This window comes from Neofelis nebulosa, chromosome 2 (assembly GCF_028018385.1).
Source record: "Neofelis nebulosa isolate mNeoNeb1 chromosome 2, mNeoNeb1.pri, whole genome shotgun sequence".
NCBI lineage: Eukaryota > Metazoa > Chordata > Mammalia > Carnivora > Felidae > Neofelis > Neofelis nebulosa.
In genome coordinates, this window is record NC_080783.1 from 36,379,847 (window position 1) to 36,399,690 (window position 19,844).

General features: G+C 39.0%; 1 protein-coding gene across 3 annotated transcripts in view; it reads left to right on the forward strand.

Moving 5' to 3' along the window:
- SATB2 (SATB homeobox 2) overlaps positions 1 to 19,844 on the forward strand; it is a 194,186-nt gene that overhangs the window by 15,303 nt on the left and 159,039 nt on the right. For all 3 annotated transcript variants that reach the window (XM_058710060.1, XM_058710050.1, XM_058710041.1), the window contains one exon: positions 14,142 to 14,318. In XM_058710060.1, the coding sequence (XP_058566043.1) occupies positions 14,142 to 14,318 (177 nt within the window). The remainder of the gene's footprint in view (positions 1 to 14,141; positions 14,319 to 19,844) is intronic.

Consider the following 19,844-nt stretch of genomic DNA (forward strand, 5'->3'; position numbering starts at 1 on the left):
GTTATCAGCAAATTAGGGCAGTCATATTGTACGAAGAATGTTCTTTATTTGTGGTTATGACACATTAGGATAGTAAAACTCTAAGGGAAGTAGATTTCAATTTTAGTTGCTCACGGTATTAGGCAAATTTGGATCTGCCCTTCACTAGTTGTCTTATCATTGGAATGGAGTTCTGTCTTAGCACAGTGGGTTATTAAATGATAGCATTTAACATAACAACAAAGATTAGAAAGTTCAGAGGAAACACTGCAAGCTTATCAAAAAGTATGCATTTCTCACCAGACTGTTTGGTGCCCACTTATGGTTACACAGTTACTGAAATGTGCCCAGCAGCTCAGAGACTTTATGTGTTGAAGACTTGCACAGATATGAAAAAAAAAAAAAATTAATAAGACTCTGCTTAGAGCAAGTGTTTCCAAAGCACTAAGATTTAACAGAGGTGATTTGCATTTTTCATAGAAACAATTTTAATTTCATCACATTAAGCAGAGATATCTTTTTCTTTCTTTAAAAAAATTTGTTTTTTACTTGTTTTTCTATTTGGCTGGAAAACGAGTGTATCAGTTCTTTTATAACTCAATATGATTGATTTTCAAATTTCCTGATTGGTCCCTGTGTTAAAATTGCATATTTTTATTGCATTTGTTCCAATTCTTTATATGTATAAGGAAAGGCAAAATTGATAGTTTATTAGGAAAACGCATTCATGTCAAAACTGTTTACATAGCAGTGTTTTCAAAACATTATATTTTTTTGGTTAACAGAACAAGAACTTTCTTTTATCATAATCCAAAGATGTGAACAGAGCAGCATGATAAATGTCTCTTTAAGTGTCGTAGTAAAAGAAAATGACTTGCCTTCTGAGGCAGTGGAGAGTTTATGTTGTTTTGGACCCATTTCCCAAGCAGTGATCGAAAACAGATTACAATAACAATTATACAGTCAGAAGATGCAATATCCATTTCTGCTTTAATTGAGTGAAAGAATAATACAAACATCATTAAGAAAAATGAGGTGGACCTGTCACACAATGTACACATTTTTAGTCTTGGAGAGGATGCAGAAGAACTGAAACGCTTTTCACTTACTTTGCTGTGTTTATTAGCTAAAATCTGTTTTGGGAGAGACCATTTTGTTCTTTCTCCTCCCTGGGAAGTTCCTAAAGGAGCCCCTGGGAGGTGGTTGCTCAGGAGACAATTAAAAGTGCTCATTGATTTTGTCTTTATATGCAGTTTGAGAAGGGCAATCACATTTTCTTATATTCTACCTGAGGTATAACTCCCTTCCCCCACCTTGCTTTTAAACCTCTGTAAATGAAAGACAAACATGATGACTGTTTCTCCGATGACGGAGCTCTCCCTGGTAAAGGTTAGGTGTGATCCTGGACCTGCTGTTCCTCCTCTGGAAGGCATAACCAGGCTGAAGGGGGAGAGAGAGTTGAAGGTGAATAATGAGCACCCTTATTTCTTCTCAGCACACATGGGGTCGGTGGGGGGACCCTGAGTTTCCATGTGTACACATCACTGACATTCACTCAGGCAGCATAGACTGTCACTTGAGATATATAGGCTCTGGCCTCCATTGGCCATCATCGGAACCATTATTAAGTCCATGATCCTTCACACTGCTCAACCTCCCTGCCTCTTTCCCCAGAGTGGAGCTTCTGGCAACTCAGAGTGAGCTGGCCGGCAGTAGCCAAAATCAGTGGCTAGTTTTCTTTCACTCTGGGCTGTATTTCTAACTCTATTCATAGAAACTGTGAGCTCCTGGCAACTTTGGTGATGACAGTGGACTTAGCCAGACAGTGGAGTTAACCCCTGCTCATTGGGGGGATACTAAAACCACAAACAATGTTGGCCATCAGAGTATTTGGAGCCCAAAGTTTGGACAACCTTAACAGGGTTAGAGGAGAACATTTCTTTGATCTGTAGCTAAGAATTTTCTTGGGTTCAATATTTAAAAATCTTTCTGAGAATGTTAAAATGAAAGGAATAAGATAGGCAGTAAACCCTTACTGGTGGAGGTCTCATAATCCCAGAACTGTCCCAAGCATAATCCCCTTTAGAGTGGAATTTATATCAAACAGCTCAAAAGGCTTTTTTGTTGTTGTTTTGTTTTGTTTAAATTCAGTTCAGAGAGTCTACTTAATAGCACCTTCATTAAAATACTTTTGTCAGCAAAGGGTTTTTCAATTTTAGCATCTACATAACCTAACAGCGGCGATGAATGCCACGAGCTTTAAGGGTCTATTAGTGGTTCTGTTTTTTTCTGGACTTTATAATTTAAACCTAAACATTAATTCTGGGTGGAACTTGGCATAATGTCTTTTTGCCTTGGAGGGAATTTTTGTTGTACAATTAAAAAAGTTTTTTTCTTTTTTTGTACAGTCTCCTTCTCCATGTCTCCCCTTCCCCGAGTAAATAGCAGTTAAATAGTCAAAGTCTTAAAAGGGCTTATTTAAATAATAAAAAAAAAAAGATTGATTATTTTAGGTGAATTTAACAATTTTCCATTAGTTCACACTGTAAACTAGTGCTTTTGATATTAACAAGAAAGACCTGTGGGGCTGATAATGCAATGAAAATATTTTTCCTCTTTCTCTTTCTCATGTATGAAAGTTATGTGGTAAAATTTTTAATAAAATCCTATTTGATGACTCTTGAAACTTGTAAATCAGTTTCAGGTCTTTATCAGAAGGGGAGAGACAAAAAAAATTCTTTATTTTATGTCACCTGAAGTTGTAGCATTGACTAGAAGGAAAGAAGTTGGAATCTCACTGTTAAACAATAAAGTACCTGAATTCCCCAGTAGTAGGTATTTTGGAAAATTAAAAATGAGTATTTTCTGAATATTAGTACCGTATTAGAGTTGAACTATTATAGGGATCTGATTACAAGGTCATTGTGAAATTAAAAACAAGTGAGGAAACTCTGCAAGGACGAATCGTCCTCATCTGAACCCCAGAAGGCGTGCTGCATGCTAGTGAAGGTGCATGCTGGAGAAGAGTGTTCACCGAGTGGGGCTAAGCCAGGGTACCCCTGAAGCTTTGTCTGGTGTTCAGCTTCCCAGGCTCCATTCAGACAAGGTTTTGTGCTATAGATGTGGCAGGTGTGGTATTAGAAGACTGAACACCCTTTATTTTCGAGGGGGTATAAGAGGAGCAAATTGTTCTCTGAAAGTAAGTTATACACACATTTAAGACCCAAGTAAAGGCACTTTACAAGAGTAAATAAGGTGATCCTGATTTTTTTTTTTTTTCCCCTTCTCAAATGAATCTCCAGGTAACATTCAGCAAAACTAACTCTTTTTACAGGCCCATTCACATAGTCAGTTTGGGCCTTAAGCACATTTTTACAGCTAACTTATAAACCCCCCCCCAAACTGGAGCTCACCACTGAAGGCCTGCCAGTGCTGTCACAAATGGCCATTAATTCCCAAGAGACTTTGAGGAGAATCAGAACTGTACGAAAACTATAGCAAGAACCATTTTGCTTGCATGTGTATTTTTTTTTTTTTTTTACCATCATGACAACAATGTCGGGGTTGGGGGGCAACCTGCATGTTCAGGACTGATACTGTATGCTCTCCCATGGAAATGTATAGAATTCCAATTAGCACAGGGTCAGAGTATAAATGTACCTCTTTTCACACTATTCCAAGTGGTTAGTGGAAAACAAGCTGCAAAGTAATTCCCTTGGCCCCCCAATAAAAAGATTTATAGCAAAATAATTCTCAGCCCCATAATGGAACTGTTGTAGGTTTGTGTTTGATATTTATAAAACCGAAATACAGTCCATGTACCCAAACTAAGCGTTTATTGTAAACAAGTTAACTGCCAAGAGCTTATATTCTGTCAAACATAATTATATTGAAGATTGATGTATAGCTGGGAAACAAGTTTGAGGGAGACAGTTCTCTTTACCCAAGGAAAGCCTCTGGGGTCCAGCTCTCTTTTCCCTTTGATAGAACTCACGAAGTCGTCTTTGTTGTCGCCAGCCTCTCAGATATATAATAAACACAGGCTTGCTCGTTGAAAACATATCATTTGTCCATCTTACTTCTGTTAACAAAATAAAGAGATGCATGTATATTCACGGGAACTGTTAGGTACCAAGATGGTTTCTTTCATCTTCATGTAGATGCGGGCAGTGGTGGTACCAAGATAAAGTGGCCGCTCTTACCATGACAGGCAGGGCACCATGGCCACACTGGAGTTCACCCCAGAAGGAGCCCCTTTCTCCTTTAATGTGGGTTTTGAAAAAAAAATCTTGAGACTCGTCCTTCTGTTATTTCGTGTTGAGTTTGTGAGATTGGGTCTGCTTTGAAACTGTGGCCTTTTCGGGGTGGGGCAGAGGCTACATAAATATGCTTGATTTTGCGGCTCAAGTCATTTGAGAGTTAAAGAAATTACGAATCCAGGGGATCTAGAAGTGGAATCGTTGAGACTGAGATGTTTCATACCTGGGATTACCCCAGATTTAAAAAGGTGCACTACTCTACCAGGGTCTTTTGCTTTAATGAAGGTAGAAAGTTGTATTGTCCTTTGTGATTTATCATTTATCTTTTTTTTTTTTTTTTCTTCCCCTGGGAGGAAAATCACTTTGGGCTTGGATGACACTTCTCAAAGATTGTTAAAAGCAGAATAACATTCCTCCTATGGCTGGATGATACCATTTGGATAACATTAAGGATGAAAATAAGATCTTCGTGGATTTCTATGTTGTGGCTTAAGTGATCTCTTTAGGTTTTTAAATATTAAATTTAATATTTTCTCTTGGAAATTATATAAATTACAAAGGGGATGTCTTAGACTCATAAAGTGAAAAAATAATATGTGAGTTTTCTCTGTTCTCTTTTTCTCGTTTAAGTGATTGCTGTAAATTGCGGAGGTACATATATACCTAAAATATCTTGTCTGGGAAGTATTCCATCAGTGGGGACCTGAGTTTCCCCAGTCTGTATGCTGGGTTTTATTAACTTCATCTCAGTCACAATAATAATATCCTATGTATTGCAATCCAGACATCTCAGTGTACCCTTAGGGAACTGCAGAATACACACTATGCTTTTGACTTTCTTGCTCTCTCCTTGTGTTCTTTTCTTTTTCTTTCCCCAGTGTTAGTCCTTTCCAGGGCTTGGTTGCTGTTACCTCTCGGTGGATGCATTTATTGGGTACAAGAATGAGAGTGGCTTTTAGTCTAGGTGATGGCTGCTTGTCTTTTGAAGCTTGGCTTTGTGAAATCTGCATTCACTTCACAGTGATGATTTTTACACATTAGACATCCATACATGTTTTGCTGTTTGATCCCTAAACATAGTAGGATTTCCTTTTGTAAGGAGAAGGCCTTTTATTTTTTACTATAAAAACTTCACCTTTTCAGGTTTTTATTTGATAAAAATCTCTCCACTCTAGTATGATTTCCTTTGGGGTTTTGCACCAGTGTTTGATCTCAATTTTTAATAATTTTGGTGAGTTAAACTCCCCAAAGAAAACATGCTTGTGCTATGAAATATTCCCACTAGAAATCTGGGTAGTCTTGTCTTATTGAGAGCTGAGTGCTTGATTCCTTTATTAATTTCTTGCTAGTGAACCTCAGTACAGTTAACCTTTCCTTAACACTACACTGGAGAAATCAATCAAAGATTTTTTATTTTAATTGTTAAATTAGATAGAACAACATTTAGGCAAAGCTCAAAACCTGAGATGAGGAAGCAATGGTTACTATGAAGGCAATTTTTATTGATTCTTTTTCTGCCTTTGGGACTCTGAGTTGCAAATATCTTTTCCAGAAAGGATAATGAGAGGGGAATAGCAAATACATCTCCTCTTAAATACTATCTGAAATATTATCTTCTCAGAAACTTCTAGAATAAAATTTTATACAACGAAGGACAGAAATCTTAATGAGTTATAGTATAGTCGTTTTAACATGGCATCGAGTCCCGAGACTTAATACATGCATTTATAACCCACTGTGAAAAGAACTTTAAAAATTTAGCTTTGAACTACAGGATACTTAAACAATGTTTAACATTCAAACAGTGTTTGAACTCTTCCGTGATAATCAAGCTTACAGATTCTACTTTTTTCTTAAAAGAAAAAAGAAATTTTTTTTTCTTGATTCACGATCACCGAACATTTTGTGGCTCTAATTTAGAAAAGATATTGCAGTCCTTCCATGCAGAACATGTAGGATGGCAGGTTAAGACCCCCAGGGTCCCAGGATACGTACAGTCACAGAGCACAGTGCTGCTAGCCACTTGAGTCTTACACCAATGGACTGTGATGCCTTCCTAGTGATAAACTAACAGTGTCTGTCCACAGTGGTTGCACACAGCCCTGAGGTCTGGTGCACTTCCCCCTTGAGAACATGGAGCAAGCTCCTAAGGCTACTTGTGTGGATTGTTTCTTAGAAAGCTTTTCTTGCACGCCGATGCTCACTGCGGTGCAGTGAGCTACAGTGATGTGATAGACTCAGCTGGGAAGTCACAGGAAAAAGCCAGAACTGACATTGCCTGTTAATGGTGGTTATTAACCTCTAGCTAGAATTAGCGTTTTTGTTGAACTGAACTAACATTTATTTTGGACTTGCTGTAAGACAGGCTCAGGGGTGGAGTGGGGAGTGAGGGAGTGAAGAAGACTTATCTAAATGCAGCCCATGTTGGAGAACGTAAAGGCAGGCCTCTCATTCACTCTAACTGGACATTCCCGACATCAGGGAATTTAGTTCCTTGGGTCAGGCTTGCTATGGCCCAGTTCCCAGGTGTAGCTCAGGCTTTTTTGTTTAGATAAGTAGCCACACTGTGCCTCTGTGTGCCTGTGAAATCCTGTTTTGCAAACTGCCTGGCCAACCTGATCCTGCTACCACATTTCTATAAATGAAGAGTATTGAGAGATGTGGGGTTTCTCCTGCAGACTTCAGGTCTGACTTCAGGTTGAGTTTCCATCTCTCAGTCTGGGGACAGGCCTGGGAGACCAGAACCCGGCTCTTTCCCCTACTGCTTAAAGCTTAGCTTGAGCATTTGGGGTGGTAAGGAAGAGAGGACTAGAGTTCACGAGGCTTCCCCACCCCTGGCCTATTTTTGTTCTTATCTTCCAGAGTTAAGATCTGCCTCAGGGGCTGCAAGGTAGTGTCTGGTGTTACTAGACGGGATTCTGAGAATACAGTATTTCTTGATAGTCTTACCTCCTCACCCTACTTCCCCAAAGGGAGAGAGGCATCAAGGAGCTCTATGGTTGAAACTTTTATTTGGAGGCTTAACCTTGAGTTACAAACACCTGGGTCATGGATGAACATGAAATCAAATTTCTGCATATATGGCTTCATTTGCCCATAGAGTAATTATTAGGCAAATGTTGCCTTCTCCAGCATTGTAGGATTAACTGTGTTCCTCCACCTTTGAACCACACAGGTCACCCACCTCTGTCAGCTCTTGCTTCCTCTTTAGTGAGACTGAAGAAAGAAAACCAACAGCAATGGCAAATGAATTAATCCTTCCGAGAATCTTTGCTCACAAGCAAGGGTCAGAGAGGAACTTTGGAAAGTAAAGCAGTTTAGGGGAGCTCAGAGGATCTCCAGTCCATCTGTGGATGGCTCCCTTGCCCCCAAATATTTTTTCTTCCCCTCCCACCCCCACAATGCCAAGACTGGTGAAAACATGTTTTGTTTTGTTTTGTTTTTTTAATTGCATCACCTGAAATTCTTTCCATTAGAAGTTAATGTGGGATACAATGTGTTTCATTTTACAATGAAAATATATCTAAGGAGATTAAAGGACTGCTAAACCATTCAAATAGCAAAGTGTAGCATCTTTTTATCTATTAATCTCTTTGGAATTTTCGAGCTCAGCCCCTGGGGGATTGGGAGGCTGGAGTGGAGTGGTGGAATGTGGAGCCTCTGGTTACCACGGCTCAGGAGGTCGGGTGCCTGGGAGGGGACAGCAGGGACAGAGAAGAGGACGGTAAGAAAGACACACTTGATCCATCTTGAAATTTTGCCTGGGACCCCAAGAAGGAGGTGAGGGGCACCCTATTCTTCCTTTCTGTTTCCTGCCACAGTCTTGGTGCTCAGAGTTGTCTCTATTGTGTTAGAGTGGGAGGAAGTGTCTAGAAGTTAATACAGGGGGTTAACATTGAGGTTTCTTCTTGTGTGTGTGACTCGGTGTATGTGTGTGTGTGTACATGTGTGTGACAGAAATAGAAAGGGAGAGACAAAAGGAAAGGGAAGGGAGAATGAGGTTGTAGAGAAAGTAAATTGTTTTGTTTTTCTAATACATTTGCCCTAGGATAGTTGCCACCCCTCACTCCTTTCTCTCCCAATCCTCCGGTAGAGCCTGTCCTTGCTTGGCTTACTTGGTAGAATTTGTTTCAGTGTTTCAGGGTTCTATGATTTATTGATTGCCGTGGTTGTTAAGTGTGGTGCTTTACTCCAGGTTCAGTTTTATACAAAGAACAGATACGCGAGGCTCTGCCCTAAAGCCTTTGTAATTTTCAATTAGCCCTAGGACCTTCTCAGGTGATAGAACCAGATACACTGCCAGCTTCAGGGAAGGGAGTGGGCCCCATGGCCGCCTTCCTTCTGGAAACAGTTTCAGGAGCCCCTGGAAGGAGAGAAGAAAAGTTGGCCTCCTATCATCTCAGACTGGCTGCTGCTATTCAGGAGGCAGGTCCAAGAATGAGGGTGGACCCAAGAGACAAAGGGCTTGGGGTAGAGGCTGGAGCCCACTCTCACCTACACTAGAGTATGGCTCATTATTTGAGCCTTTCTTTGTCTATGAGTGACTAAAGGGTAGGAACTGCGTTTGATTCCTCCTGTCTGCCTAGCACAGTACCTCATGTCAAAAGGTGAATTTACTTTTAAGCAATGCATGTCACCCATGGGACATCACAAGTGGTGCAGGGGCCAGGCCAAGCGTTTAGATCTCTGAGGGTGTGGGTTTCCAATGTACTTTTCCACCCCCAAGAAAGCAGTGTGCTTGAGATGTAGAGTTGGCTAATCTGAACTGTTCTACTTGTGCCTCGCTGTTTCTTTGAGCATGTTACTTATTTTCCCATAGGTTGTGTCTTCATTTATTGGATGAGAATAATAATACCTCCTCTCAGGGTAAAGGCCCGGAGAAAGATAAAGGTATCTGTGTATGTTAGAGTGTGTATGTGATGAGTTAGGAGGTGCTGTGCAAGGGAGAGGTTTGTTTGGTGTGACTTCGGTGGAAAGCAATGGAATCCTATCCTCTAGACCCCGACCACTGGATCTTCTTTCATCTTTCCTTGTTGAGGTTAGACATCCAGGGCATCAAAGAATACTTGTGCCTCCGGTCACTTTAACACCAGTGTTGTGGCATTTCCTGAAAACTGCAATTGCTCTTTAAAATGAAGGGAAGGGTGGGGCATCTGGGTGGCTCAGTCAGTTGAGCATCCGGCTTAGGTCAAGATCTCACAGTACCTGAGTTCAAGCCCCGCGTCAGGCCCTGTGCTGACAGCTCAGAACCTGGAGCCTGCTTCCGATTCGGTGTCTCCCTCTGTCTCTGCCCCTCCCCTGCTCATGCTCTGTCTCCAAAATAAATAAATTTTTAAAAAAAAATTAAAAAAATTAAAAAATAAATAAATAAAATGAAGGGAAGCGGGGAAGCCCTTCCCTTAATAAAACATTTGGATTAATGTGGTTAGGAATAAAACAATGGCTTACACTTTGCTCGATGATGCAGAGAAGATACCACATTAGATTTGGGAGTTTAACCAATAATACATCTGTCCTCAAGTCTCCTAAGATCTGGAACACAGAGGGAAGATAACTGAGGGGCATCCAAGAAATGCTCAAGACAATTGCACAATTGTCTTAGTTATCAGTTTGTGATGACTTTATCCTGTGTCAGAAAAACCATTGTATATGTTGGTGTCAACAGATTGCTTCGAGCAGCTCTCCTAGAGATATAGTATGAGCCACATGTATAATTTAAAATTTTCTAGGAGCTTTGTGTAAAAGAAGTTAGACATAGGCAAAATAAATTTTGATAATTTATTTAACTTAGTGCATCCAAAAAATTTCTCTGTGCAATTGATTGTTAAAAATGATTCATGATGTCTTTGTATTTTATCTGTTTTTTGTATTAAATCATTGAAATTGAGTGTGTATCTTGTACTTACAAGCATATGTCAATTTCAGGTGTTTAGCTGCCACATATAACTAGTAGCTTCCATACTGGACAAGCAGTTTTGGAGTATAAAGTATGTGTTTTTAACACATTCACCCTTTTACCATGGGGCACGTTGAACATCTTTAGTAATTCAATGATTATGAGTATCATTTTTATTCTGAAGAAATGCTTTTTAGTAAGTATCATGAGCACTGATTATGGACCCTGAAAAAAATTACTGGTTTCTTGTTTTCCTCTGTATTAATATTAGTGAATGGTATTAATACTGATTTTGAAAAAAGAGAAACAAATAGGTTTCGTTGTTTGGGGGTAGCCAGACAACTTAACTATTTCACATTGTTTAATCCTGACAACAACTCTGTGATGGAGATATTATTTGCATCTTAACTGGGAGGAATTTGAGCTTCAGGAAGGTCAAATAAATTACCTGAGGTCACTACAATAGGTAAAGAATAACGGTGCCAGGATTTGATCCAAGAGCTGCCTGCCTCCGGACACGGTGTTAGTCACCAGCACATGTGACCATCTCCCGTGCGTCTCTATTCCCATGGCTGTCGTGGTGAAGATTAGATTACCTTTATAATCACACACGCTTCTTCAGAAATAATGTCACGATGGAAGTGACAAATTGGGCATTGGAACTAATGACAATTGGGAAATGCGTTTTTCTAGTGGAAGGAGTCCCATGCTTATTTTGCCTCCGTGACAACAGAATTCACCATTCATCCCAATTGTCAGAACAACTCTTAATTTTTAGCAAAAGGCTGGGACCCTGTGCCTGTCCTTTAGATGAAACTACCTGCTTCACCTGCCACAATTGTAAAAGGCTTAGAGAGGCTTATAATCAAAAGGTTCAAAGTTCCCTACTTGATCATCTGGAAATGGGTCTGTGCTACAATAAAAGAAAAATAATGCCATAAGTTCCAGATACAGGGCCAGAGTAAGAGTTTCTTTTTTCTTCTTGATCATTTCTAAATTTTGTTGTGAATGCATTTTCGTTTCATGTTGTTAATTCTTTTATTGAAACTTACCTTTTAATTCTTCCCTCCTATTCTTAATTTATTTTTTGAATTGCTTATCAAATAGTCTCCCTATCTTTTTATCCATTGTTACTTTTCCCCCCTTTCTTCCTTCCTTCCTTTCTTTCTTTCTTTCTTTCTTTCTTTCTTTCTTTCTTTCTTTCAAAGTAGGTGATGCCTGTGATGGATGGGTGCTTGCCTTTTGACTGTAAGGAGTTATTGCTATCATGTCAGATAACAATCGCTTTCTTTAATCACAGAACTAAAATGTGTAGGAAATATTTTGGTAACTGACACTTTCAAAACATAAGTTCCTAAATGGTAGAGACCCCTGTGCTCTAATGTCATATTTTGTATCTCACTCGTTGAACTGTTAATATTATTTCGAAAAATTGATAGGGTCTTGAGTCTTTTGCAGTTGACCATAGACTTGAGGAAGATTTATGGTTCCTAAGTAATGGATACATGATAGGTTATGGAGCAACTGGATTCACTTAAAGGCCTTATCTGTGACTCCCAGATGTGTGACACTCAGATGTTGACATTAGGAACTGCACATGGATTTTCAGCACTGAAACTTCTGTACACATAGGTATTAGTGGTGAAGTATAGCTTGTGGCACCACTGACTACATGGCCCTATGTGTGCATATGCTTAAATCATTAAAAATAGAAATCAACCTGCTTCCTTGGACAAAGATCATATACCAGTCTGTAAGAGTTACAAGGTCTAAATGGGGGCTATTCCCTGCTGGTGAGGACTCTGATGAATAGGTCCTATAAAATGCCATTATGCTTGCTTAGGAAGATTTTACAATACCTTCAACAGCATTTAGGGCAGGAGCCACGTCAGACTTGTTCTTACTTGTATCCCTAAAGCCACAGGGGATGCCTGGCACACAATAGGTGTCCAGGGAATAAAAATTGGATAAATGAATGAGCACAAAGATAATTTGAAGGAAATTTAATTTATGTTATTCATTTCATGTGTTACATATATTTAGGAATAAATTGGGCATAAATGAACATTTGATATGCCATTACTGGTCACAGCTTTAAAAAATATTTTATAAGGCACCATGTGGCCAGGCTAAATTCCCTTGTTCGTCTAAAACAATCAGTTCGCTCCATCCTTGTTTCCTATTTTCCATAAATCTATACCATGGATACTGTATTTGCTACAAACAGTAATGCTACCTTACTGTTCTTAAGAGCAAACACAGAGGCTGTAGTTGTCCAGGGGATAGTTTGGTGTGACTTGTTAGCCTGTTGTGCTGGCTTAATAATAATTACCATGATCCTTAGTGATAACAGTTCTTAATGAGTGTTATTATTGTTAATAATGATTATATTTAATAATTACACCCTATACTTATTATCTTTAATAATAATAATTAGCACATGGGAACCAGTGGCACCATTGTATTATCTTTAGAACAAAAATCTACATCTGTGAGCTGGTAGTTTGCAGTGTCTGCTCCCACCCTCTGCTTTCCAGATCAGAGTGAGTCGGGAGGCTTCTAGGGTCTAGGCAACGGGAGGGGCTTCTAGAAGAACTGTGCAGTCCTGGTGTCACAGGCGGGACTCCCATACCTCATTTACCCAGAAGTCTTATTTTTATTGTAAAGTGCCTTCAGCAATGACCAGCTCGTTGTCCACCACCCCATCTCTCAGCCTGCCCACCTATTCTTCATAACTTTTGTGTTTTTTTGCACAAAGAGAGAAGACCCAGAACAGATCTTCTTCTATAAAGTACTAACTTGTGTGAATTACATGGGGCAGAGTCCATGTTTATTACTTGTATGTTGGTAAAACTTTGATCTTCTTATGCCTTGGCTATGTTTAGATTTAAATGCCTGTATGACTTTTTTAAAAATAAAAAACAGTTTATAAAAAAATCTTTGGCGAATTAAACATTTTTTAGCTTTTCACACTTTGATACAAAGCAGAGAAATATTTCAGTGACAACAGATTTCAACAGATTTTCAACTAGACTAATTTGCTTTATTCTTTAGGGTAGTTTACTTCTTTTCCCTGAAAACACAGGAAGAGATAGTTCCCTTTATAGTGGTAACTGGTGTTAATATATAAAATAATAACTTAAAGAAAGACAGAGTTTTACATGTGGATGCATATTTTGATACAAGTTAAATGTCAGTTAAGATTTTCAGGAGCAGGGTATTTTCAGGCTAATTGATGCCCTATTTACCAAGATGTAGAAAAATAAAAGCTATAAAAGGGACTTTTAAAAAGTTCCTATTGACGGGCACCTGGGTGGCTCAGTGGTTGAGCATCTGACTCCTGATTTCGGCTCAGGTTATGATCTCACAGTTAATGGGTTTGAGCCCCACGTGGGGTCTGTGCTGACAGTGCAGAGCCTGCTTGGGATTCTCTCTGCCTCTGCCCCTCCCTCACTTGGTGCTCTCTCTATCTCTCAAAAATAAATAAATAAATAAACTTAAAAAAAAAAGTTCCCATTGACTTTCTTGTACATATTCACATGATAGCTTAGACCGTGAAATCAAATATGCCTCTCTACTAGGTCTTTTATATTTACCGACAGAAGCAAATCTGATCTGGAAATACTAGTCCTGATTGACAGTTAATGGTGAAACCATAGACATGAAGGATGTAAGGGTCTAGAAGGTCACCTTGACCTCAGCTATATGCCGGCTGTGGAGTTAGGGTCTCAGTCAGGACACCTCATTGGTGCACTCCACTTTTTAATGACTGGAATCTGAGGGCTTCTGCCATCGCCCGAGGCAATTCTGCAGTCTGAGAGTAATAAGGAAGGGGAAAAACATCCCCAGCTTTCCCATTAGACCCATCCAACTAAGAGGCTTGTTTAATCTAAACCATTGTCGATCACAGATGAGTAACTTTTATAACTGCCTCTTCCCTTCTCATCATGGTGACTGAGATTTGCTTTGTAATATTTGTGTTTTGCTCTTGAATTTTGTCTCTCCAGGTTTGATGATTCCTGTCTTTTGTGTGGTGGAGCAGTTGGATGGCTCTCTTGAATATGACAACAGAGAAGAACATGCAGAGTTTGTCCTGGTTCGAAAAGATGTGCTTTTTAGCCAGCTGGTGGAGACCGCGCTCCTGGCCCTGGGGTACTCCCACAGCTCCGCAGCTCAGGCACAAGGTATTAACGCACATCCCCTTTCTCTTCCCCACGCCTCATTGTGTCAGGATTTGAGGAAGAATGTGTTTCCTGAAATAATTCTCCAAACATGGGCTGGAGGAGAATGGTCAGATTTAACATCTTTTCCAAACAGTGAATAGCAGAATGTTTCTTGCCGAGTTTTGTTTTCTGGTTGCTTTGGGAAATATTTGACCGGCACCTTTAGAGCCACCAAAATAAACTTGCATTTTAAAGTGATCATCATAGGGGTTTTTTTGTTATTGAAAGCTCTGTTACTTTCTCTAAGTCCCGAAACTGGTGTTCTCAGAGCGTTGAGATGTTTGGTCCTAACTTCTCCAAACTTTAATAAGTGATTTATAAGCTTTCAGTTTTCTAAATTTATTTATTGCTTTGCGCCTATAGCTTCTGCACTTTACAATTAGCTTTTAATTAAGTAGAAAAAAATGGGTACATTTTATCATACTTTTGTTATCTTTGAAAACTGCTCTGTAGTTTTAGTGTAGTCCATTCAGTAAAAAACAAAAAAACAAAACAAAAAAACTCCCCTCAGTGTCTTTGTGATCAATTCACTATATCTATGTAATTAAGTATTAAAATTGCATCATCATTTCTGCACGTATCGTAGAGCACTGGGGAGCACATTGTGAGTTTCTGTTGCTTCACTCTGCAGCATAGCCCATTGTTCTTTCATGGCAGAGAACTGACAAAAAAAAAAAAAAATAACAAAAACATCCCCCAAACCTGGGAAAATGGAAGAAAACTTTTTGACCCAGTGGAATGATTATTATTGTATTTCAGCTGAAATGACTGAATCCTATAGTTTATGATAATCCTTATAACCCAAGGAAAGCAATAGGTTACCTCCAGGTCTTGCTTTGCATATTCGTTTTCTATATTACTATTCTTACTTAACATTTGTGTATATGTGCCACAGATTTTTGCAACTTTTTTTTTTATGAGCCCCTTGTCAAAGCCTCCATTTATTCAGATAAGGAAACTATGAGAGATTAAACAGTACATACAAAGTTTACAGGTAAGGCAACCGAGGACATGGGATTTAGTATCCAAGCTCTTGACTGATTCTGTAAGCAGATCATCACTGTTTGAAAAATGTTTCAGTCTTTAAATTAGATTGTAATTCTACCAGGAAAGCAGCCCATCTGAAACCAGGGGTCAAGAATGTTTTCCCAGGGCAGGTGGTACCCCATGGATTATTGGAAGTCTAAGTGTGGTCTGAATCTGTGTGATTGGCCTGTCGGGTGCAGTGATAACAGCTGAATTGTCCAGCGCACTGCTTTCAGAGCAGTGTGATAAAGGATGATTCATTTCCTTTTTTTCTTGTGTAAGGGATTCAAGATTTAATCCCGAGCAAATTCCATACCGGGCACCCCTGCTTTTATTTTATGCTGTTTGCCTGAATGAAATAAAGGAATCCCCCCATCGCCCCCCACCCCCCTCCGAAACTTTTCATGCCATTTTAAGGATATTTTTTTCTGAATGTAAAGGTCACTGTATCCCACTGCTTGCATCCTGGTGTGCCAGCTTCCTGTTTGACAGGGCTATCCATCTCCGTTAGCACGGCTGCTCAACGCGCCGTGAGCTCACATGTGGAGCACAGAGCACTAAGTGGCCAAGATTTGATTCTTGGCACATGCTCAGGGAAGGGACTCTAAGGAAATTTGCACTAGGGAGCCACACTGTTCCATTCAGTGATGTGGACTGAGAGTTCTGCCCACCAAGGTGAGATAGATCACTAGCAAGGGATATGGCCTACAATGGAGGATTAAACAGGAGAGAAGTCAAAAGCAAATATTTGTTTCCCCAAAGTTTTTGAAAACCAGGACTAAAAAATACTGAATATTATACATTTAAAAAGTTGACTCAACATTCTGAAGGTGCTCTAGATCATAGATAATACTTTATTTTGTAGGTAAACAAAGGTTTTAGCACCAGGTCTTGTACTATAATTTCAGAGGGGGAAAAAATGCTGTTTGTTTAGTTTTAAATTAGGCTGCTGATCTCTGTTTTGGGTAAATGGAAGAACTTGGCAATTGTTTATTTTGAAATGACTGTATTAGATCTCTGTTGTCATTTTTAGATCATCAAACGTATGTAGTTTGTTGCATGTTTATTATAGACCAAACAGAATGCAGCATGAGACTGGTCATTTGTGTGCTGGGCAAACAGCAGAGCGACAGAAAGCTAGAAAAGGAGGTAGAACAAAATATAACCATATATTTGAAATCTGACTTTCTATGCATCGAGTTTTCTGTTTTGTTTTGGTCTTGTTTGTGTGTTTGTTCATTGTTTAGATAATTTCTCCAAGATAGGGATGTCATTGGATGACCTAGCAAATCCATCTGCAGTGGAGAAACCGAACGTTTCTGAACCTCTTCTTCCTGTGTTAGAAAAGTTGGGCAGAACTAAACTGTAAGGAGAGTGGGTTGCTTGAGTCTATTTTAAAAATTGAGGTTCTTGAAACCTGATTTTTTATTGTGACGTGACCAGAAAAGAGTTTCAATAATTGAATTAGATAGTACTCAGATTGCCTTGAAAAGAGAAAATATATTAGCAATGTCATTATTTTGGAGTGATACCTTATCCTAATGACAAGGTAATGAACCCATGGTCTTGTGAGCATGGGATAGTTAATTTTTTTTTTTTTTTGAGAAGGCATTACCTCCAAGTGAGCTGAAGAGGCTTTATTAAGAAAGATATTTGCTTCTAAAGGATGACAGAAATTCCACTAAAATGCAATTCAAGGATTTCCAACACCACCACCACATCCTCCAGACATTATTTGAAGCCACATATTGGGACTTGAGAACTTAAGGGCAAAAAATACTATTATAAATGACGGGCACAGTGTTTCTAACTGAGCCCAACCGTTTATTTCCCAGGACACATACCATTAGCTCTCTGTGATTCTCAAGGATGAGAGATGCAGGACACATCTGACCTGCTATTTTGCATATGCAAAAAGCCAAAAGATGGCAGGTGTTTTGCTTTTCCTAGAGTAGGTAGCCTAAGATCTAATAAACAGCAGGCACAGTTTATGGTGGATCATGAGTCCATATCTCTGAATCTAAAGTCTTCTAGTTTTGGAAGAAGAGTGTTAACTTAGAAACTGTTCCCTCAAATTATACTCATTCCCTTTCTTCTTTCTTCTTTCCTTTTCATTCTTTCAGTTCTGCCCCATAACGCTTTTGGTAATAGCTAGGGATCTCTCCATGTCATTGAGTGTTCTTTATCATACTGATCAAGTAGCTATTCACAGTTGATAATGTGAATGGCGGATTTGGGGAAGTGGCAGTGATGGTGACTTGATTCCTCTCTGTGCACATTTGACTAAATTTGTAAGTGATCATCTTCTCTCTTTTCTGCGTCCTGTAAATTTTAAAGTAACTTTTAGAATTTTATTTATATATATTTTTATTGAGGCATAATTGACATAAATATATTAGTTTCGGGTATATAACGTAATGATTTGATATTTGTGTATATTGTGAAATGCCCCAGGAAGTCTAGTTAGCATCCATTGCCACATGTAGTTACAGAATTTTTTTTCCTTATCATGAGAACTTTTTAAGATTTATTCTTTTGGCAACTTTGAAATATGCAATACAGTATTATTAACTATAGTCACCGTACTGTACATTATATCCCTGTGACTTATTTGTTTTATAACTAGAAGCTTGTACCTTTTGACTTCCTTCACCCATTTTGCCCACCCCTACCTCTGGCAACCATCAATCTGTTCTCTGTATCTATAAGCTTGGTTTTTGAAACTAAAAAAAATTTTTTAAGATTGTACTTATAAATGAGATCATATGGTATTTTTCTTTCTCTGTTTGACTTCTTTCTCTTAGCATGATGCCCTCAAGTTCCATCCGTGCTGTCACAAATGACAAGATTTCTTTCTTTTTTATGGCTCAGTGATTTTGTGTGTGTGTGTGTGTGTGTGTGTGTGTGTGTGTGTGTGTGTGTATACACCACATTTCCTTTAGCCATTCATCCATTGATGGACATATAGATTATTTCCAAGTCTTGGCTATTATAAATAATGCTGCAGTGAACATGGCCGTTCATGTATCTTTACAAGTTAGTGTTTTCTTTTCTTTGGATGAATACCCAGAAGTGAGTGCAATTGCTGGATCACATGGTAGTTCTATTTTTAATTTTTTGAGAAACCTCTGTATTTTCCATAGTGGCTGCACCAATTTACATTCTCACCAACAGTGCACGAGTATTACCTTTTCTCCATATCCTTGCCAACACTTGTTATTTCTTGTTTTTTAGATAATATCCATCCTAACAGGTGTCAGGTGATATCTCATTGTGGTTTTGCATTTCCCTGAGTAGTGGTGTTGAGTGTCTTTTCATGTACCCCTTGCCAACTATATGTCTCCCTTGGAAAAATGTTCAGATCCACTGCCCATTTTTTAATCATATTGTTTGTTTTTTTGCTATTAAATCTTATGAGGTCTTTATATATTTTGGATATTAGCCCCTTATCAGATATATAACTTGCAAATATGTTTTCTCATTCACTGGGTTGCCTTTTCATTTTGTTAATGGTTTCCGTTGCTGTGTAGAAACTCTTTAGTTTGATGTAGTCCCGCTTGTTTATTTTTGCTTTTGTTGCCTTTGCTTTTGGTGTCAAATCCAAAAAATCATTTCTAAGACCTATGTCAGGGAGCTTACTGCTTGTGTTTTCTTCTAAGAGTTTTATGCTTTTAAGTTTTACATTCAAGTCTTTAATCCGTTTTGAGTTAATTTTTGTGGATGGTGTAAATTAGTGGTCCAGTTTCATACTTTAGCATGTGGCTGTCCAGTTTTCCCAACATATATATTGAAGAGACTGTGCTTTTTCCAATGTGTATTCTTGGCTCTTCTATTGTATATTAACCATCTATGCGTGGGTTTATTTCTAGTCTCTCTCTTCTGTTCCATTGATCTATATGTCTGTTTTTAAAATTTTTTTTTAAAGTGTATTTATTTTGAGAGAGAGAGAGAAAGAGAGAGGGAGGGGCAGAGAGAGAGAATCCCAAGCAGACTCCTCACGGTCAGTGCGCAGAGCCCGATGCGGGACTTGAAACCACAAACCCGTGAAATTGTAACCTGAGCTGAAATCAAGAGGTGGATGCTTAGCCAGCTGAGCCGCCCAGGCACCCCTACATGTTTGTTTTAATGCTGATACCATATTGTTTGCTATAGCTTTGTACTGTAGTTTGAGATAAGGAGTGTGTTATTTCCAGCTTTGTTTTTGTTTTTTTTTAAGATTGTAAAATTTGTTTTTGACCAGAAAATTTTATTCAAAAATAAACAGGCAATGGGGCTCCTGGGGGGCTCAGTTGGTTAAGTGTCTGACTTTGGCTCAGGTCATGATCTTATGGTTCATGAGTTTGATCCCCGCATTGGGCTCTTTGCTGATAGCTCAGAGCCTGGATCCTGCTTTCAGATTCTTTGTCACCCTCTCTTTCTCTCTGCTCCTCCCTGGCTCTCACTGTCTCTCTCTCAAAAGTA